At 45.3% G+C, this 22,820-nt stretch overlaps 1 protein-coding gene across 3 annotated transcripts in view; it reads right to left on the reverse strand.

Annotated features, from left to right (window-relative positions):
- The window catches only part of RNF216 (ring finger protein 216), a 61,041-nt gene that overhangs the window by 11,534 nt on the left and 26,687 nt on the right, over positions 1-22,820 (reverse strand). For all 3 annotated transcript variants that reach the window (XM_088148018.1, XM_088148019.1, XM_025170697.2), the window contains one exon: positions 3,303-3,400. In XM_088148018.1, the coding sequence (XP_088004144.1) occupies positions 3,303-3,400 (98 nt within the window). The remainder of the gene's footprint in view (positions 1-3,302; positions 3,401-22,820) is intronic.

Raw genomic sequence — 22,820 nt, forward strand, 5'->3', positions numbered from 1 at the left:
CAAGGGCATAAAGACAGTGACTTCTGGCAGAGAGAAAATGCAGAGCTGCGGGGGCGAAACAGGCAGGGAAACCAACCCCGCTCGCTCGACAGTTTTTGACAGAGCAGAGCTGCTTGTTGCTTAGTTACCAGGATGCTGCAAAAGAACTTGGAGCTATTATGGTCTGTAAACACTAGATGTTTAGAAGGTGACAAGAGCCTCACCGTTTCCCCATGCAAGTTAAAGCCGTCAACACCCCACACATTATCGTCTACAGATGTTGCACCCCTATGGGTTTTTCCTCGCCTCCCCCCCGTTTCTCATGACAGATTTCATGGCAATTCTGTCACCGTACCGGGGTCCTTGATGGTCTCCCATAGTTGCGTTGGGTCTGTTTAGCTTCAATAGGATGGCTGTGTCATGACCATTCTTATCAATCTTGAAGCCACAGAGGAAAAATCTATCAGATGCTAGCAGTTCTAACATGAGCCTTTCCCCCTCCTATCCCAAGTATTTGCAGACTTTTGATGTATGCAAGATATTGGTTGAGGTCTCACATCATGCTCAGCCATGCACGTGCAACTAAGGTTCCAGGACCGTGTGTATCTCTAAATCCTTCTGCAGCTCCCATCTGTCAGCCCTTTGAGATAGAGCAGGTCAGGAAGCGTTTCATTTCTCCTTCCCTCCCTCTTATACCAAAGAAACACAAGGCAGGACAATCTTGAGTTTCTTCCTCACACTTTCCTGTTTTCCCCAGCTAAGCTGATGTTTCTGTAACAACAGCCACGTACTGCAGTGTTGTCCAAACCTGGCCACTTTGAGTGGACTTCATGGCTGGCTGGGGAATTCTGGGAGTTGAAGTCCACTCATCTTAAAGTGGCCAGGTTTGGACAACACTGACATACTGTCTCCAAGGCTACCTCCGTCCTTCTCTACACCATCCAACTACAACTGTCAAAAACTGGCTACACAATTTCCCCATAGTTTGAAAGAGCAGACAGACAAAAGCGATCATCTAAGTCCTGACACAGGCTTAAAATAGTTTAAAAATAAAAGACTCCCCGCCCACTTAACTCAGGAAACTGTGAAACTTCCTGTCTCCATTCAGGTGCAAGAAATGGCCCAGCCCCTCTGTATCAGAACTTCAGCCCTTTTTCTCTGAAACAGCATTAGGCTACCAAGTGGTTGCTCATCCCTGCAGTAAGCCAGTTTGTTCTAATCACAGTTTGTGAAAACAGCCACATCGCTTGCGTTCTATTGTCACTACAACCTCTAGAAATTTTAAAAGGGGAACTCTGGAATCTTCTTTTTGCAAAACAATTGTTAGCAATCCTGGATTGCAGAGCATAGTGGGAAAAAAGAGAGCAATGCTAGCCCCCCCACTCCCTTAGGAAACATAAGCAGGGACTCTTATCAATGATTGGGAAATGTGGTAATATAAATACTTTAACAAGACAAAATGCAAATTTCTAGCTCAAATGCAAACTGTGCTTCCATCTGCAATCAAAGCAGACATGTCCCTTACCATGTAGGGTGCAGAAAGAAGGAAAAATATGGTCATTACATTTAGCAGAATGAAAAAGAAATGAAGCATTTGCACGCGGCCTCTGCAAAGTAGGAAGAAACTGGAATCTACCCACAGTGCATTCAGAACGGCAATCCTAGAGTTGCTTTGAGGTCTCATAGCTCAGCTCTACCAAAACTTCCAATTCTTCTTCTCTGCAGTAGCCTAACTGCCCATGACCAGATCCAATTTATTTTAGGCTTCACTAACTACGGACACCTGGTTTCAACCGTAACTCCTGGGTCCTGAGACCTCTATTACTTTACTACTATGTCATGGCACAGAAAGGTTTTCCTCCCCCCTCCTCAACTTATCTTCTTAGCATCCTGCATGAAGAATTCTACGTAACTCAAAACCCTGCATGTTGCTCTATAGGCATGGACTAGAACAGAGATGTTGTATGGTATCTGCAACTTTGACACTGGAAAACTGTCCAGGCCCTTCAAATAGCTTTTAGGGACTAAGGTCAAAGGCATGTTGATATGCCAATGGAGCTGCAGGCTGGTACTCTGGGTTATGGTCTTCCCCTTCCCAATGCCTTCTTTGGTAACTGCATTCGTGGCTTGGGCAGGCAGTCGGCCAGCGTGCAGCCAGTCTTTCTGTCCTGCGCTATTCCCATCTCGTCTTCCCAACAGGAAATCCCAAGCAAAGCAGGAAGTTGGGTCTGAACTCCAGCTGTGCTTCCTCTTCCTTTGGCTCAAACAGGAAGTCTCATTGTCTGAATTTCAGCTGGGCCACAGCAGTTAGCCAAAAGGCATAACCTCTGTTAAAACGATACCCAGCAGAGTTCTTCCTTCCCTTCCTCTTCAGAAGAATAAAGCTAAAACCTTGGTGTATTGTTAGATCTCTCTGTCTCCCGATAAATACATTATGGAGAAGAATGGCTGTATGTCTGAAGCTTTTTTAAAAAGCATCTTTTCTTTACAATAACCTAAAGCTCTTTGGTAAGACATGAGGAACAAAGGACAGAGCAACAGGATGGGCAAAAAGACAATGGGAATCTCACTAACACCATCTCCACTCCACTCTCCTTTGCTAGGACCCTTTTGACCACAGTAATCAGACAGGCAGAATTCTTTGCCTTGTTTTTCTGATACTCTCAGAGCACTGACCCCCAATTAACAGGATGTCACATTTGCTTCATTGCACTAGCTATGCTGTGATCGATTCTATGCCCATGATCTTCGCTCCCCTCTCCACTGCTCTGGAAATGTGCTCTGGCACCTAACAGAAAGCATCACGTTTTGAGAACTCCCATCCAGCTAATGGGATGGGCTTCAAATATTTGCCTCCCGTGGCTCCTGGTTCAGAGTGGGCACAAAGGTCTCCATGCTTGTAGAAAGCAGAAGGATGGGACTTTGACTTCTGCTGCAGCTGGCCCAGAAGACTTAGGACCTCTCTCCTCTCCTCTCCCCCTCCCCCTCCATCCAAGCAACTTTGAATAAAAAAGCCAATTAATTGAGAAAAAAAGCACCAGTCCTTGTTCCTAGGAAAATTTCAACAGGTCATGGAGAAAGTAGGAATAGAGCCAGGTTAGTCTATGGGGGCAAAAAATCAGGAATCTGGTAGCACGAAAGCTTGTGCCTTTTAATAAAATTTGTTAGTCAGAACAGGCACTGCCAGACTCCTAATTTTTTGATCACGGAGAAACAAAACTCTAGCACTTACGGAGCAATATTTGCACAATTGGCCCTAGTAAAAAACTGGGTGGGATGGAGTTTTGTTTTCTTCTCCCCATCCCAGCGCCAAAGATACTTACATAGATGTTCTGTATTTGATGTCGTCCTTCTCAGCCAGCTGTTCGCAGCTGAGGTTCATGTGCTCCTTCCATAGGCCTTGGCATTTTCTGCAGGTTTCCTGGAGGGTGAGGCAGAAACATTAAGCTATGGGAACACACCAGAATGTTTGCTTATTATTTTTAAAAAACTGAAATTAAATAAAGGTTATCAGTCAGCGATGCTGGAGCGAATCCTGCCCTGAGCAAAGGGCTGGACTACATGACATTTAAGGTTCCTTCTATGATTCTATGAAGGCAGCACTGGTGGTTTTTCTTTGGATTGGGGTGGTCAAATGATCAGCTGTATTATTATGCAAACCCTTGAAGGAGTTTCATAGGCAAGCTTCTAGTTTTTATAGAAAGATACTTGCAGAGGTGAGTTCTCACCCCGGTCATAGCAATAGCTGGCATCTAATCTCCTTTCTGTTCTGGCATCTACGATTCCATATGGCTTAAGCTCTTCACCATAGCACTAACAGCCACAGATATTTCCATCTCGTATCTGCATGGATTTATTTATTTAAAATGCCCAAATGGTTTACCTATTGATTTACACAAGGGCAAAAAAAACCCACCTCCCAGGACGGCCCCAAAATACAGCAGTCCTAAACCAGGACTTCAAAAGAACTGTTGCCTTACTGGAAAAGTTCACTGGCATTAAAGCAATTCAAGAGACAGATTTAAAAAAGACCAATTTACAAAAGAAGAAAAGTCTTCACTGACATTGGAAACACACTGGATTCACTGGTAAGTCACAGACTGGCTAGAACTACGGCAGGCCGAGCAAACTATCATGGCCTGGTTCATACCATGCTAAGCCATCAGGCATAACTGGCATATTACAATGGCTGGATTCACACAATATGATAATCTGAAACCACCAAACCGCATGATGGCTTAATGCAACTTGTGGACAAGGGCAACTCTCTCAGGCAGTGAGGGGAATACCCAGAAAGCATGTTCTTCCAAGTCACCTCCACCTCTGAACAAGGTACCTGGAGAAGGTCTTCTGAAATTCGATCAAGATCTGGGTAAACTCAGATGGGTGTAATTGTAGACTTTTGGTGGGGTAGATTTTCTGGTGAGGCACCTTTCTATTAGAGGTGCTCCTTGAGATACATGGCATCAAATGCAACTGGGGCGACAGGAACCCCATCTTTACCTGCTTCTCTCATATGCATCTATTGCTCCTCTTCGAAATGCCTTTACCTGTAGTCTAACAAATCAGAAAGCATGGAAAAGGCACACAGCAGTGCAAGCCTGCTTCAGGTCCCTTCAAGAAGGTCCACCTATCACTGTTCCCTGGGCACTACAGTAGACACCTTTGTGATGAGCAGGGTAGCAATTCCCAGAATTCCACCAGCAGCACAGCCTTGAAGCCTCCAGATCCGGAGCGTATCAGGCTGGAGATTTTCAAGTCAGGGCTTTGCAAAAGGAGCGTGCATTTATTACAAGCAGCTGAATGCTTATGCTGCAAGAGGTGCAGAACATCCCCCAACCATCTTAAATTAGCAAACCCACACAGGAATAAATTGCTGCCGGGTAACCTTAATGTTGCAAGGTTTCCATATATGGCTGCCTGAGACAGGGGAAAATGACACCATACCTTGACAAACTACTAATTTTATCAACAGTTCCTTCCTCTTCGAACACGTATCACTTCCTCTGGGGAGGGGGGGATGGAAGTAAATTCACACTATATATCCTGGCCATTTACACTCACTGCGTGCACCATGATTTAGTGGCCCCCAAATTCTAAGTCCTTCAGTCCCGAGTTCTCTTCTTCTAAATCAAAAGCCATTTAGGGCAAGTGTACCATTACTTTTTATACAAGAGGGGATTAGAAAATTATATTTCCAGAAGGAGGATGTGCACTGGTCCCTAGGGCCTGCCCTACCATTAGGGTCAGGCAACAGACCAAACAGGATGAACTGGGATCAAAATCCCACCTCTTATCTGGAGTTGTTGCATTACAGCCACTTGATATCCTCCAAGATAGCATTGCTTTTAAGGAACCCTTTGGATGTCACATTGGGTAATGCCCACAAGGGCTCCTGCCATGCACCTATCATTATACATAGCCCCATCAGACCAACACATACAGGAAGTGAAATGACACTGTTGTGCCACCACGAAAGGGCGCACAAGAAGCAGCGCACTTCTGGCATGGCGGGTCTCCTCCCAATTCCGGTGGAGAATCTTCTCAGCCTGGACTGGTCTCAGACAGCGTGCTGCTTGAAGGAAAAATCCAAATCGTTCCTCTCACCCACGTGAATTAACCCAGGTAGTCTCATCCTTTGGGAAGTTCTGCACAAAAATGAACAGAAGCCCTTGGCACCAAGTGAAGCTGCCACGGTTGGGTGCTCTGCCTTGTTGACAGAACCCACCTGGGCTGTGTTTTCTCATAGCTTCCTCCCTCTCTTTCATCTCCACAAAAAAAATCAGCGACGGAGGAAAAAGCAGGACTGTTGTACACCCCCTTTGACTGGTAGCACTTGAACCTCCGAGGGCAGCCCTAAGGAATTCTTTATCACCTCTACAAAAAAAAAGTTCCCTTCCTCTGGGGTGAAATCAACCATAATTGAGAAAGAATCGTGTTAATTAAAGCTTGACAGGGTCATGGAAGAGGGGCGGATAGTGTTGCCTTGAAAATGGGCTTTTATTTTCATTTGCACGTTGAAGGGGTCTTCTCCATGCAGGCATCTCTCCAAAATCTCAAAGGATCCTTAGGTTTTATCAAACATCTTAGAGCTCAACTCAATATTGTGATATTGAAACGAAGTACAAGCCTTTTTCTCTCACCAACCTTGCCTCCAGCCCACGCCAACCACTACAACGTATTTCTTTGCCCACCAGAGATTACCAGCAATCTATGCCTTTCAACCTATGGATTCTGGAAGAGGGATCACTGAGGTCTTTCTCTGAAGAAGAACATATTCTCCAGAACCTCAGAAGAACATCTTCCTTGCTTTTATAAAAACAGCCACCCAAAGGACGAACTCATTCAGCAGCAAACATTGCCACCTTGTGGCTCAGGGCATCACGGACACGGCCCTTAACTCCACCCCACCTAGCACCAGGCTGTAGGGCGATAAAAGGAGGAAGCATGTTGTCAACAGCTGCAGAGTGGAGGAAGAGGAGAGCCACGCCAACCCTAATCGCTTTGGGAAATTATGAATGTTGACATGAATCCCAAAGCTGTTGGGGCTGGAGGGCTTCCATCCACAGGCAATCCAAGGAGATTATGTACACCGGTCCTTGCAAAGCATCAAGAATATGGCATGATTACCACGAAGCTCTAAGTAACGGAAACAGTTGAAGGCTTTCATTGGGCCTGAAGCCTCAACAGGCTATTTATTTTTGCATAATATCTATAAATACATACCTGATTAGTTTATTCATCTGGTGGAAGGGTGGAGGCAACCTTTTAAGTCCCCCTATTTGCATGGCCAGTCCCAAGCATTATATAAAGAAAAGTATAAAGGAAGTGTGTACGTCAAGCAAAATTGTTTAACAAATATGCATATTTTTGAAGATGCATATGTCTGAGTCTTTCTCTCCCTCATGCTGATAATACACGCATACACACACACACACAATTATAGCTGGAAAAAATGAGATACCAAATTGACAAAATCATCTCTACTTACAATATAATCAAACTAATCCATCGTGGTACAAACTTAAAAACAGATGCAGAAAGCAACATGGAAACTGGGGGGGAAAAAAACCAGTTTAAAAAACTGAAACAATGCTGAAAAATAAAGCTGGAGAAAGTATTGTAAAGGGTTGGGGCCATTACAAAGAAGGCCCTGTATCTCCAGCCACCCATGGGAATGATGGGAAATATAGTCCAGCACAACTGGAGGAGACTAGATTGGGAAATGTTGGCTTGTGGTTTTATAAAGGTCAAACCAGCATTTTGAATGGTATTGGAAAATAAGCCTGGCACCCATCCAGATTTTTCAAGACCTATAATGAAAGCCATGTGTCTTATAACTGTGATGTGTCTAGTTCAAATTTCCAAACTGTCGTTACAGACAGCCCAAAAGCAATGCGTCCTAGTATCCTAACTTGGACATTTTCAAATTTGGGATAAGAAAGACCGAACCATGATCTCTACTGTGTTTGTGAATCAAAAGTAGCAGTGTGCTTAACTCTGCTAGGCAGATGTATGGATTAAAAGCCTCAGTAATTGTTATGGGTTTTCAAGAGAAAAAGGTACCTGGTTAGACTTATATAGCTGAAATAAATATAGTTCATGACCTCAAACTTTTAAATGAGCATAAACCAGCTTACTTTGGGGTAGGTAACTTAGCTGCAATTTCATTCATTTGATATCAGGGGCACCTGCTGTTACTGCTAACACACTATCAGCCTAGGCAATGTGAATCTTATAATAGCTTGGAGATTTCCTGAGCCGAAGTAAATAACACTAATCCAATACAAATGGCAAATTCAACACCCAGTGTCTAGACCTCCCACAGTTATGCCAATGGTGGTGAAAATAATTATCACTGAATAGAGTTCAACTAAACTTAGCATCCAGGAAGCATTCGAGAACTTGCAGGAGGAAACCCAAACTGCTTAGAAAACCACCCCAGATGCAAGACAAAAATACACTTTTCCTCATCTGAGAACTCACTTTCTCCCATGATTCTTTCTGACCGGCTTGTGGGGGAAAAATAAGGATTAAAAAAAAAATCATATACAAAAAAAGACCCGAACTAAATTCTCATCCAGTCCCATTATCAAATCACAGCTCGTCAACTTTACTGCCTACAGTGTGGAGGAAAATACTGAAGTTCCAAGTTCTCTCCACATATTAAGGCCTCAACTGAACAGCATATTGTTTAAAATTGCACCTGATGCCTTTCTATCTTGTATACTTTGGCCCCCAGGGCCCCCATCTTAGACCACCCTTCAGATGTGTGGATTTCAAGTCCCAGGATGCTCAGCAATGACCATGCTGGATGGCCTTTGCTTTACCATCTCTTCCTACGCTCTCAAAACCCCCAACAAATTTGCACGGTGTCAGCATTTCCCATAAGACAATCGCTTCATGCATTAAAATGCCCCAAAGGAAAAACTAAATGGCCAGCGTTGATGCAGATCTATAAACCATTATTTGTTTTTTTTCCCTCTGATGGACGAAGTGATCACACAAACAAACACATACTAATGTTTCAACACTAGAGTAAATTTCCATGTTTATTTGCAAGTCTCTTTTATGACCCTGCTGCAGAAAAGTGGATTGTGCAATACAGATACTTATAGCCTTGCAGATGTTGTGCAACAGAAGAAGAGATTGTATTTTGAAGAGCAGTCCTGTAGGAAAACTTTCTCGTGCAATAAAGCCAGTGTTCTCCAAGAAGGTGCCCCGCCAGATGGGTTGGGACTGGCCGCTGGAAAATGCAGCCCCCGCACCCTTGCAGGGCACCAGGTTGGAGAAAAGACTCAGATGAACTACAAGCCCAGGTTACCAAAACAAGCCAAGGGGACCAAGGGGGATGAAAATGGTACAGAAAGAAGAGGAAGTGGGAAAGGATGTGCAAAGTCTTGCAGCACACTTCCAGACCCTGAGAATTCACAGAAGCATGGCTTGGTCACTCGCTTCTGACGGAGGCAAGAAGAGGACAATGTAGGTCAGCTTGAAAAGGGCAGATTTCTGTAGCCCTTGTTTGTTCGACATCCCCAGAGCAAAAGAGAGCACCTGGAAGAGAGCTAGGCCAGGAAGGCGAATGAGAAACCGAGAGAAAGCCAGCGGGCATCTAATCCGTTTGTGTCTCCAGCCCCACCAAGTGCTGATGGAGATCTGAAGATGGGAACCTGTCAATTATTAATGGCCCCACATCCATCACAATATTTATGACAGAATTATAAACTAGGAGAGAGAGAGTGAGCGTGCGTGAGCAGGTGCCATCTGTCAGATCTCAAGCTTCAGCCTCAGCTGAGCATATCGGTAACTCAATTATTGACAGGGCGAGTTAATAAAGGAAGTTCTTGAGAAAGCAAGAACAAGAAACAGCAGGGGATGCTAAATAAAACAGACATAATAATCACATGCACACACACTCAAATGTGAGGGTTCAAGGGTCATTATTTCTCCCCCTTCTTTTTTTTTTGGCATTCCTTCAGGACATATTTACAGGTAGAGGCAGGGCTTTAGCCCTCTTTTGAAAAGAATCTGAGGAGGTTCTTCTGCCTCCATCTCCTTCTGTCCCCAATTCTACCTCCGCCTTTGACAATCAATGCATTCCCTCGTGCAGCTTTTCCCAAGCTGAGATCTTCCAGATACTTTAGGACTGCAGGTCCCATAATTCTCAGCCAGTATGAAGGGACGTGCGTGTGTGGTACAGAATGTACTTGCTGGCAGTGTTCACACACACTGCATTAAATCATGTGAGTGTATTGAATCAAACACAATATGATCTGCAAAAACCCCAAAAATGAGAGTTTGGTTTAGTACCTACGCCTGAATCTGGACATGGCCTACTTCAAACCCCGCCTAGGAAATCTGTCTCAAGCTTACAGTTCTCATTCCTCAAAGACAGACAGAGAAAGCAAACTTTTAGGTTAGTGTCAATGTTCAAGAAATGGAGCATTTCCATGGCTGTGGCACGGCCCTCACTGCCACCTCCTTCAACCCACCCCTTTAAATGATTTTTATGGATTTTCCTTCAATGTGTCCTGGGAAGTTGGCTTGTTTAGATCCTTACCAACTTCAGATGCGGAAGCTGAAAAGCAAACCAAATAAGGTTGCCCCAAACAACCACACTGAGGGGGGTCTTGTCACCCTCCCTCTTTCTTTAGCTGCCGATTTGTTGCAATAAATCTGCATCTATACAGTTCGTTTCCAAAGTTCAAAGCATATCGATGTAATGTAATATTATGCTCAAAATACAGGGAAGAACGGAGACGGACAGAAAGCGGCGCTCACTTCAAGCCTGCAAACCACAGCGGATGTGAAACTTGAGCTAACATCACCGTGGATTGCATACTAAGGCACAACGTGACACTAAATACTGGAGTGAAAAAAAAAAGCTGTTCATAAAATGCCCCAGTTTGACAGGAGCCAAATCTGCAACTTAAAGAGACCACACGAAACCGGCCTACTCATTTAAATGTCATACAAGCGAAAAACCTGAGCCAGCCACCCCATGTTCAAAACCAGCAGCCCCAGCTTTTAACTGGCTTTTTGCTAAAGAAATCACAGGGAGGCAATGAAAGGCTCACCGATTTAAACCAGTGCTTTTCAACCTTGGCAACTTTAAGATGGCTGGGGAATTCTGGGAACTGAAGTCCACACATCAAACTTGCCAAGGTTGAAAAGCACTGAGTTCAACCCGCGCCAAAGGTGCCCCCCTCTTCCATGCAATTTACTGTGAATCAGTATGAACTAATCAGTCACTGCAGGGGGAGAAGAGCGATAAAAACACCTCCCCCTGCCCGGAATAACTCTATCTTGAAGCCTCCAAGGCCATAAGAAGCAGGAAAAGATATTTCAAAGCAAGGCTATCGATGGCGCTCTTTCTACAGGGCGAGATTGCCCAGTCCCCAAACAGAACTCTTGCTCTTCTAGGAAAAACACCAAATTGTTTCTGTGGTTTTAGCGTGTCAAGCGCACTGCCATCTCATCTTCCCCCACAAACCAGGCCAGATGCTTCTGCAGTGTACCCTAAACTCACAAGCATATCCAAATGAGGTGGCAGAGTAAATTATAATAGGCTTGCACATGGAGAGAGCGCCCTTCAAAACCATGCAAAGCATTATCTGCAAATGCAAAACGAATACAAGATACATGGGAGTCCGTTGAGGCGCTAGGGGGTTTTAGATTGCAAAAACGGCGTCTTTCTCTCTTTTGATGTGTCTTTTTACATGGGGTGTGCAAAATCAGGGTTCTTCCCCTGCAGCTGTACCCCATCAAGGATCCTGCCTCTTCCTTCTGTTGCTACCTATTTCAGCCCAAGCCTATTAAAGTAGTCCAGGGCACAGATGTGACCCAAGGTTTCACATCTGAACTCATCTGATGCCAGTGAAGGCAGAGAGAACAAGTTGACTACAAGAACTCAGTTGCAGCTGAGTGATTGGTATGAAAAATAACCCCTCACCAATTAACACTTGGCCAGAATGTGAAGATGTTTAAAAAAAAATAAAAATCCAGTGGCATTCTTGGCTTGATGAGTATAGATTACACCCAGCATCGTTCAACGGAGCAAAGGTCTTTTTATCGTTCTCGCCAATCCTTTATCTGGAACGTTTTCAAGAAATGCATTAAGGAAACTTAGATAGTTAAAGGCAAGTAAGACCTCTCAAAATAACCTGGAATGTCAAACTTGAGAATTGTCACAGAGGGAGCAACACCTTTGGGAACTGGGGTTTCAAGTCACAGGTCTCTTCTGAGCCCCTTCCAAAGTTCAGGCCGCTCTTTCACACGCATGATGCTTTCTGCCCCATAAATGTCCTGGCCAAGAAACAAAGCATCAGGACAGTACAGGCCATGAACAGGAAAAGGGGCAGTTTTTCAGTCCTCCTGGGGTTCCTGCTGATTTCCATTTTCTCTTTCCATTTTGGGATCCCAGGCAAGTGGGCAATGAATAATATCTTTTTCGCGATTCCTGTTGTATTTTTTCGGTGGTTTTTAATCCCCTGTTGAAACCCAGGGTTGCGTGGTGAGTAGGTGGCCATACAAATTGGAATAATAAGTACTCAAGCATTCAAAGGAGCTTGCAAGTACAGAATTCATGTCTTCAAGAAAGAAAAACGGTCTAGTTCTTACAACTGCCATGGCAAATGTCACCATGGGTAATGATGCGCTTTGGTTACGGCTCATTCTTTTTCTCCAAAGAGCTGAGAAGGATCAGGCCCAAGTTTTGGGAGAGAAAGAAACACTGCTCTAAAATACAGCACATGGTTCCCAAGGTGGACAGGCTGGGGTTAGGGAGTTAGAAAACATTTTGCGGGGGCATTCCAAAGCAGGACAGGGTTCTCAGATGGTCGCTTCTCAGCACTGAAATCTCAGCACTATGAAAACACCACCTGCCAATGGGGAAGGTCAAAAAAGCACAGAAGAATTGCCCATTGTGGACAGGTTGCTTGAAGAGTGACCTTGAAGATCTCGCTAAGCCGAGTCTATCCTGTCCCTCCTGACCAGCTGTGCCTGGTCAGCTCGAAAACCAGCTTGAAAACATCACCAGATGTTTTAGGGGAGTCACCATCCCTTACCCCTGAAAGAGAAAAACAGGCAAAGCTGCATCTGTTCCTTAAAGCAGCAGGATACACAGCCTCTGCCAACGCAGCGTTACTCCAATACTGTGGGAAAAATGAAAATGGACAATGCCTGGACATTTTTTAAAAAACTTTCTTCTGTCTCAGATTTGGAAAAATAGTGTGAGCTTGCTAGATAAAGTAAGAAGCGATACATGAATGCATTATTTTGTACAGGTTCATCTGCTTTAAGTTGTACAAGAGTTTACTTTGTACATGACTCAAAGCAATGGCTTAATGGTGGTTTGCTGAATAAAACACAATTGGATGAGTTCATACCTCACATGAAGCCATGCGTTATGATCTGTCAATCATTATGGCTGAGTTCACGTGAGACCAACAATATCTATTCCTCCTGAAGGTTATGTATTATCTCCAGAACTAAAAGCATCTGTCTCTGAATATTAACTGGGAATAATATCCCCGTAATAATTTCCAACAATGGAATTGGGTATTACTTTCCTGACCTTCTTTCCATAAATGGCCAATGGTTAATTCCAACACAGTCCTAAACCATTGGTTGCTTCAACCATGGTTGATCAAAGAAGCCACACAACACACAAAAGCCCAACTTATGGCTTAGCGTCCTGCCCAAACCAGGTTCCAGACTTCACTTTATCCATGAGTCTTCCTTGCCATCCACCAGCCCTACTAAAATCACAGCCCTGGGTTGTGCATCGTACGTGGATCGGTTTGTATATCAGCTTGTATCGCTGCAGAGAAAATCCAAACTTCAACAGATGCCCTCAGGAATCCAAGACCCAATTTAGCACGATGCTTTCCTGCCGGCCTAATACCTTACTGAGATGAACAGAGGAGAATCAGTACTGCTTTTAAAGAAAGATGAAAGATCTTGATGAGGGTTAATGCTCCAGGGTGGCTTGGAGAGAAATGGCAGAAACAAATCTTCAGAATCCAGAGTTTTGGAGCCTCCTGCTGGCAATCCCTTGTAAGGCCTTTACGCCATTGCAGAAACAGAAAAGATGCCCTGAGCAGCGCTGGGCATGCCAGCTGTAAGAACCCACCTCTCTAGGCAACAGCTCAGGCAGAACAGAGAAGACCACCTCTAGAATGAAGAACGTGGGACTTGGACCTCAAAGCGCTTAAGGCAAAGGGCTTAAAATTCACTTAAAGTGGCACCCTGTAAGATTGCTTTTGTTTTGAAACAAGTCAAGTTGCAGTCTCCTCCAGAGGGCCCTAAGCCTCTTGGACAGTGTTTCTCAACCCTGGCAACCTGAAGATGTGTGGACTTCAACTCCCAGAACTCAACTCCCAGAATTCTGAGAGTTGAAGTCCACACATCTTCAAGTTCCCAAGGTTGAGAAACACTGCTCTTGAAGCTCAAAAAAACTAGTAAAAAAAAGCAGCAGCTCCACTTTCCTTTCCTGCTACTTTCACCCCGGCAGGGCAAATGGGTTGCAGCATCTGGGACTGCATAAAACAGGAAAGATGCCCGTGGTGAGAGCCCAAGAACTGCACGCAGCCTCCGGAGTCCCTTCAAAAAACTACCACGAGTTTTCTTTCGGTGCATGACCGAAGGGGAACTGCTGAAATACGTGGAAAAAGAACAAGGTGACTAGAGTTTGGATTGAAATCGAAACAAATCTAGTCTTCGTCCTGGCTCTGCCCACTTCTTTTCTCCTGCCCTCCGTCCACTTTTGGTGCCTGACTTCCCCAGAGATTAAGTGCATCCTCAGGCCACCAAGAACTGCAGGCCCAGCCTAAAAATTTGTGGAGTCTCCCACCCATCCTGGGGGATAGGAATGAGCAGGTAGAAAGAGGTAAGCCAGGCCCCGGGAGGAGAGTTTTTCTCACAGCCTGACATCACTCCTTTTGAGGAGCCCTTTTGCAGGCGTCCCCTGCACGCTTGCAAGTCTTGGCAACCAACACAGAGGAATGGGCTTAAATTTGGGGGCTTAAATGCATGTTTGGGGGAATGGCGGCCCAGGGTGGAATGAGTCTCCCTGAACTAACATGCAAACAGGCTCCGGGCCAGGGTGGAGATGCCACTTGTAACCCACGTGAACAGCTTCTGCTTGCCCACGTGAACAGCTTCTGCTTGCAAACTGCTTCTGCAGCAGAAAGCAGGAATCTTGCAATTCTCCCTCTGCACACAGAAATACATTCATCTGGGATCAAGAGCATCCCGAATCACAGGAAAGGTGATTGTTTGTGGCAACCCCCCTCCCCCAGATGGTAGTGATCGCAGTTCTAATCCCCACCTTTGGAACTAAAAGGGTCAAGCATTGGGAAGTAAGACCAGGATAATCACGATCACAACAGAAAACCCTAGATTTGATAGAAAAAGGGCAGAATCACAGCTCTGATGCATTTTCCTACATACCCCCTCTTCTTGGCAGGGGTAAATTCTCGCTTCTTATAACAGGGTTTCTCAACCTTAGCAACTTTAAGATGTGTGGACTTCAACTCCCAGAATTCCCCAGCCAGCTGGCTGGGGAATTCTGGGAGTTGAGGTCCACACATCTTAAAGTTGCTAAGGTTGAGAAACACTGTCTTATAAGGACTGGCAGCCACTTTCATGCCCCCCCCGCTACGGAACCCCCCTCCTCTTCCTTTTAAGAAAGGAATCAAGAAATCAAGACCCTCTTCGTCAGCCAGGCCTTTTGTGCTGAACTACCTTTAGCTGAATTTCTACTGTTTTAAACTGTTTTGCTTTAGCCTTCACATTTTTTATTTCTTAGCCCCCGAGAGATTCCTTTCTTCTTCCTGAAAGAAAGCCAAGATTGAAAACAAAATCATCCATCACCAATTAACATACCCTCCAAACCACTTCGGCGCAGTTTCGCACTTGGGGGTCCGATCAACGGTCAGAGGCGACAGTTATCAGGGGCCGCCGGTTAACTGAGAATATCATTGGTGACGATCGTGGAAGACTCGGAATGAAACAGAACCGGTCACCGTGACCAGGAGCACTGCAAACCTTTGCTTCTAGCTTGGCACAAAGACGCAGGGCCCGTGAAATGCTTGGCATAGATGTCTACGTTACCAGAGAGGAAAATACTTTAAATTACTGCCTGAGGAGGGTTGCAAAGTTAGAAACGCAAGCCGGTTGTAACCAAATGGGAAAAGTACAGCCGTGTACTAGTTAATGTCCGGGTAGCCGATCGAAGAGGCAGTTACATCTGTCTGGTATTTAGACCGATTCACAGCAAGCGTGCTTCTGCTTCCAACGGTTATGTTTTCCCAGCTGACCCCTTGGCTTGGAAAAAGCAACTCCAGTGTTAAAAACTCCCATTGGCTCCGAGCACTCCTGACCTCATTCTCCAAAACTGCAGCGAGGTCTTAGGCTTTGGCCAGGACTGCGCATTCCATTAGCGCACTCCTCATGGAGGCATCTGCTCTGTTTACACCAGAGGGCACCAGGGGAAAAAGCCGTTTCCCTCCGCAGCTTCCTTTGATCCTTGATTTATTGCGGAGATGGGAACCAGCCCAGGATGCCTGTCGCTGGCAAGCCCCTGCGGAGGGGCCCAAATGCCATGGCCGGGTGGCTGTGGAAGGCATGCCTGAAAGCTGCACGATAATGTCATGGCAGCAACAGATCTGGAGCACTGCTACCCAGGATTTCATTAACTCACTCTCTATAGCGGCTTGCGGCAATTGACATCTGATGTGAGACAGCAAGCTTCCCAAAGCTGGTACCTTCCAGATGGGTTGACCCGGATGGCTGAAGCTGATACCAGATGCAGCTGGGAAAGGCCACGTTAGGGGTACAGTGGGCAGGCTCTTTTGTTCCTAAAGATGCCAAAGGCCAAATCTGAGACTTAAACATGCAAAGTATGTGTTGACTCTCCACCCCCCCACACAACTATGCCCTCCCTCTGCAGAATCCATTGATCTGAGATGGCTTTAAATGGGGGACTAGATAAATTGAAGGAAGTCAAGAGTCAATGGCTACTGATCCTGAAAGTTGAATTAGCTGCTGAATAACGGCTAATTTGGACTTAGAGAACTCCTTTTCTAATATTCATTCAAGATTCCTGGAAGTAGCCAGTGAGTGGCTTTACCCAAAGCAATGGCTTGTTTTAAGCATGGTTTACTGAATAACCACAAGTGGTTTATGGTCACATAACACACTAAGCCCAAACCAAGCAAACCTATTATGGCTCAGACTGATGTTGAACAAGGCAACGAACCCTTTATGGGAACCAGGATGGTGGAGCAGATAGACTACCAGATGGGTGCAAGGAGGCCCTACACATATGCCAAGGATGCCAATGCACCAAGCTGCCCTTCCATCAATCAAGATCTTCTGAAGCCAGGGGTACAAAGAAACAGCCCAGATGTTAGACTCTTTCCATAGGAGCAGGGCAGAAAAAGCCATTGGCTGTGGAATCAGGGTTTACCAATGGTAATGTTTCTAACTAAAAACGTAGTTGTGCCTTTGGACCCTGATATCTGTGGAAGCCCCATCTCACTGAGTAACTATTTGTATGTAAAAATCACAGGAAGAGCATCCTGTGATTGGGAGAGGCATGCGGGGGTGCTAGAAGGGGTCTTCTCTCTTGTGGTATCCCAAGATGGATGCAGACCTTGTCCTCCAGAGTCTGGTGGAGACTGGTTTCTCATTCTCATTCTCAAGAATGAAAAACCAGTCTCCACCAGACCCTGAAAGATAAAGTCTGCATCCACCTTGGGATACCACAACAGAGAAGACCCCTTCTAGCATCCCCACGTGCCTCTCCCAATCGCTGGATGTTCTTCCGCATCCACAATCTCAGCGAGCCTTTCTTCCCTCGAGTGCCTCTCCGTCTCCATTGCTTGAGTGTGTGTTTAAGTTAAGGGTTTAATTGGTTTACTTTTTTGGCTTGCTTATTTAATACATTATAATCTAACATGGGATTCCCTAGATCGTGAAGTTTCAATTTTGTTCAGGCAGCAGAACCTGCCAGTTAAAAAAAAATTTTTTTCGAAGAACCACTAATCAAGAGGCAAAGCTCCAGGGTTTGAAAACAGGCTGAGTTCAAGTGAACTTTTCACTTCCCTCGTGGAATTCCATCAAGTTCTTGCACAGCCCTGGGGTTTTATGGAACACCATCTGAAAAATCCTGCTCTGGGTACCGGACAGATGATAAACATTTAAAATAAAATAAACGCCACTGTACAGCTTGGGCACAAAGGGGAACCACTGCAATCTGAAAATAACAGGATTCTCTGATGATGTCCTGACTCTGAAAAAAGGGCATTTTTATAAAATGTTATCTTAAAAGATGTAGTCCCTATCTGCAGGTTCATCTACCTTACAGATACGACACAGAAGGAACGAAGGGAGTGGAGTGAAGATGAAAGCACCATCACTGGCCAAGAGACTGGGTCCCCTTGCCATTATTTTCTTCGAGAGAGGCAACTTGAGCCGGCCTTTGAGGCAACTCCCACAATGGCATCGTTTTCCCACTCCTGCCAGCCATACATGATGGCTGTTTAACCTTGAAGCCTCTCTCTTGTTAAGCATTCCACTTAAAGTTGCTCCTGCATTATTGATGGTTCCATATCCGTCTAGCCATCATGCTGACATTTTAAAATTGCTCTTGGTAAGGGAACGACAAGCATCCAAGCGCTCTTGCTAAAACATAAGCAAGCCGAAGGAAACAGAACTGTAGAAAAACCCATATAAGAAACGGTTAAATAAAAGCTCTTGGTCTATCGAACAACAGCACGATCAACTTTAGGCCATCCGTGTTTAGGAACATGTTTGGAACATGGTCAAGAGCTTTCTCTATGACCTAAAGGAACAATGGGCTTCCTCAAAAAAGTGTTTCCATAAAAAAAGGGCCCATCGTTCAAAGGATTCTGTTGGTAACCCTCTGCTTCAAATGTGCTTTTTGACGATGAAAGTAGCCTGTAACACACGTTCTTCAATCTGGACTTCTACTAACGAGCAAAAAATATGTAGAAACATGGAAAAGCAACCAAGGGATTCCCATTCTAAGACCACTTGAGGTTTTTAAGATCAAACTTAAGATTTTAATTTTTGAATAGACCATTATGTAGAAAATGATACTTGGTTTTTACCAATGCATTGCTTGGATTCACATTTATCACACCACCCAGTTTGGGTTGGGCTGAGTGCTTTGTGATTCTGGCTACTGCGGCTTGTAAACCATGGTTTATGGTTTAGTGGGGTATGTAAACTAAGCCACTGCTGTATGCCTTGTGGGACTAGTTTGAGATAATAACCAGGGCCACCTCACCTTGGGCTGATTCTGAAAGCTCCCCAAAGGTAGTCTTACAATTGGTCCAGAACCAACTAAACTTTTTACAATCATGCATATTTCAACCTTAGCTCAAAGTGCCTTGATACACTTTTCTTCCACCCAACCAACTCTGTCCTCTTTCCTTTAATTCTTGTAGTGGGACGATCTATTGGGTCTGGAAAAGACACAGACTCAGAGGTGCAGGCTTGGCCCAATCCTAGTCCTCCCTCTCTCCACCCATCAAGACACCTCAACAGGATCAGCGGATGTTCTTTAGAAGATTTCAAGCACCCGTCCCCCCCATTGGTACAACCTCTTAGGTACAAAGGAGCCACACACCCTTAAACTTGCAGAGGAAGCAAGGCCAAATTTCAGGTCCTCCCATGGTTATCACTTCCTCTTCTACTCCACAGTGCTAAGAAAAAGCCTCTTTCTTCCCCCTCCCCGCTCTCTCTTCTGAAGAAAGAGGTTAAGCAAGACAGCTTGACTTATTGTGTGACCAAATTAGGAAACAAACAACAAAGGGCTCTCCAAGATCATCGCAAGACATTGTGGCCTGAGCCTGGCCTTTCTGACCGGAACTGTGGAATGCTGCTTGAGGCTGCTCACGCAAGGCCCAGCACTCTGAGCATGGCTGCAGAAGAAGACAGGCAGACTCATAGCTTTCACACCAGACATCTTACATGTGCATCTAAAGCCACCCTGGTGTGAATGCAAGGCATGGGTTGTGTAGATACACTTCTTAGGGAGCCGACAGTGACTGGAGTTCCTTCTTGAATGTTCATGGGGGTCACTGGAGATTGCCTTCCTATCACACCCATCTGGCAACTCCATATTCAAGAGCAGGATATCAGAAGGTATGAGCTGCTTGGGGAGTGATAGGCAATGAAAGAGGAGGGACTGGCTTAATCTGACTAGGCGGTGCATCAAAATGGGCCCTGCAGGGCTCTGACATGCTTCATAGCCCTGTCCATACTTACAAGTTACCACAATATTGCCTTATCGTTGCCCAAACCAAGAATGACATCACTCTAGTGAAGTAACTGGAGCTGCTCTGCTGCTGGAATATAAACATCTTCTGTCTCAAGATTAGCACAACAGCATCTCGGTATAACATGCTACTGATGCATGTTGCCCTTGGAAGAGGCGCATCGTCAGGACATTAAGCAAACCCACAGCATGCAAATTGGGGCAGGCAGGCTTGGGCAGCCCACTCTCCTGTAGCCTGAAACCCTCACCGGGGTGCTGGAGGAAAACTGGATGATCCGCATCTCCTTGAAGAACTGATGACCATGATAAAAGGCAATGCAGTGAACGGTTATGAGTTCTCCAGGTCGCAGACAAAGCAAAGGAGTTCTGTGAGCCACAGAGCAGAATTAGGTGTGCACAAACCGTGAAGATGGGCAACGAGGGGAGGCAGGGTTGTCCCTTGTTGTTTAACTCCGGTTTCTACAGAGGCACTGGGAAACTGTACAATACCTACCACAGCAGATTGTTGCAGGAAAGGGCTCAAAAACCACATCTATCATTCTAGGAGCACCACACGCTATGAGGGGTGTGCAATGAACCTAACAGGTAAGTGGATCAGGTGAATCACCCTCAATACCAGCCTTCGCTCACTTTACTCAATTTCCCTTCTCAGGTGCAAAGGAGAAGGGCAAACGGTTTGCTGTTGCATGCAAACCAGGTTTGCCCAAACAGAGGCTGCAAATTATACTGGCTGGTTTTAAGAGAAATCTAAAGCCTTCCTTCCACAGGGAAGAATTCCAGTCCTAAACTTAGCTTGGTATGGTACCTGGTTTGAACCTCATTTGTGCTTTTAGTATGTATTGTTTACTTATTTTATCTGAAGCTGCTGGGACTGAGGTGACGTGTTGTTTCATGCTCTGCAGGCTGGTTGGCCAGGAGCAAGGGGGCATAAATCTGCCAATAAAGAAACTGTATAAGTTATAGCAGTGTTTCTCAACCTTGGGAACTTGAAGATGTGTGGATTTCAACTCCCAGCTGGCTGGGGAATTCTGGGAGTTGAACTCCACACATCTTCAAGTTCCCAAGGTTGAGAAACACTAGTTTATAGTGTGGGCCCCAACACCATGGCTGAAACATTACAGGAAAAAGGCCCAAAGCAGCATTCAACCTTGACTGGCCTGCAAACAGCCTCCAAGCAACAGTCTCTCCAGGACACCGACCCTGAAAACTGTTGCCATGAAACGCACAGGCAGTACGAAAGGGCCACCACTTTGGATAGTCAGCCCTTCACACCTGGAACCTGATTTTAGGGAAGCAGGAAGCCCAGCCATGACTTATGCTTACAAGCTTAGGCTGTTTCTGAATAACAAGCTGCTGGAGGTCAACCACAGCTTCCTGCTTTAACAAGCCCTAAAAGCTATGCTGGAAGAGACAGACAAATGGCTTGCCTCTTATGGATATATTTCCAAGTTGATAGGCACAAAAGCAGAATCATCTTCTCACTGGATGGCTATATATGGAAGGAGAATAAGGCAGAACCTCTCCTCCCCCTGCCCCAAAGTTTCGCTTCCCAAACTTGCCTGATCTATTTTTATTCCAGGCTTAAGAATTCCTGTTTTTGGAGGTTTGGGGTAGTACAAACCACCACTAATAATTGTAGGTGGGGGAGAAAAAGAAGAAAAAGGCGGGGGGGCAGAGAGAACCAAGACATCTTTCTTCCTGCGAGTCAGATCCCAAATATGTTGAACTTCCCAGCCTGTTTTGAAAGGAGCTCAAGTTATTCAACATTTCATGATTAAGGATTCCTACAAGATTTAGATCTGAAAGAACTCTATTGTGGAAGAAGCTTGTCCTTGTTCCAGATAAACTGAAGAAAAACAGGAAGAGCTGATCTACATTTTCAGGACAACTTCAAGTTTTCTGCAACAGTCCCCTTTTGACAGGAGTAAAAAGAGAAGACAGGCAGATACGCAGCCCTTTGCATTAAAAGGCGAGTCATTCCATAAGCAGGAACTTCTGGGACGTGGAAAACATCTGGTTGTCTCCAAGAGGGAGTAGCGAGGTTCTAAATGCATGCCATCGCTCTCCAAGGAGGCAGTTTTGGATCTTTAAAATGACCCCAGTTGCATGCAAATAGCTTCCTTTCCAGTCAAGGTGCCAAAAAGGTTCTCACACACATGCACACACACGCACACAGACTCCCCCTATTATTCCCTGCTACCAAATTCCAATGCTCTGACTCAATGTCTCTGGTTCTCTGCTAGTTCTGCAGGACCAACAGATGTCATCAGCCTTCAAGGGGTTCCCAGGATAAACCCCCAGGAGGCAAATTTCAGGAGAGAAAAATATAGGGCAGGGTACCCATTCTGAGTAATGCATTTCACATCCTTGCATAGAAATAGGGAGTTTTTAAATGTGGTGCCCTCAAAATATGTTACCGTGCAGTTCGCATGATGCCAGCTGGCTGCAACTGACGGAAGGGTATTGTCAAATACTTCTGGAGGTTATTAGGTGGCAGAGGCTGTTCTACAGACCACACAGCATGTGTGGGAACATTTCTTTTTGAGATCTCCTCATAAATTGGGGGGGAGGGTGTCTTCTAATGATTCATTGGCAGGGTTTCGGGGATTTAGAGGGGTCCTTAACCCCCAAAGACGACATACTGATCCTAGAACTGCCTGCCCATTTATCGCACATGTCTCCCACACGTTCACCTCCTGCCCGAAACACCACATCCTTTGGATCTTGCATCTCACAGACTCGGAGCCCAATTTTGCCAAACCTGAACACGGTTGGCCTGCCTGAAGGAAAGAGTTCCTTGTAACAAAGTTAGGATTTACAACGTGCGAGGCCCTCCAGGTTCTCAAAGCAACCTCCAGAGAACTTCAGTATCTCTGTACCGATTTCAACCGGACCACAGCAATCTCTCGGAGAAATGAACCTCAGGCCTGGCCAGAAGACCACAATTTCTGCCTCCTCGTCTTTTCTCTTTGTTTCCTCACCAGTTATGCTTAAGCAGCACCAAGATTTCTGCTGCCCTTTTATGGTAGAA

This window comes from Python bivittatus, unplaced genomic scaffold, assembly GCF_059951505.1.
Source record: "Python bivittatus isolate LINGU-HERP-01145 unplaced genomic scaffold, Pbiv_v1 ctg000560_np1212, whole genome shotgun sequence".
In the NCBI taxonomy this organism is placed as follows: domain Eukaryota; kingdom Metazoa; phylum Chordata; class Lepidosauria; order Squamata; family Pythonidae; genus Python; species Python bivittatus.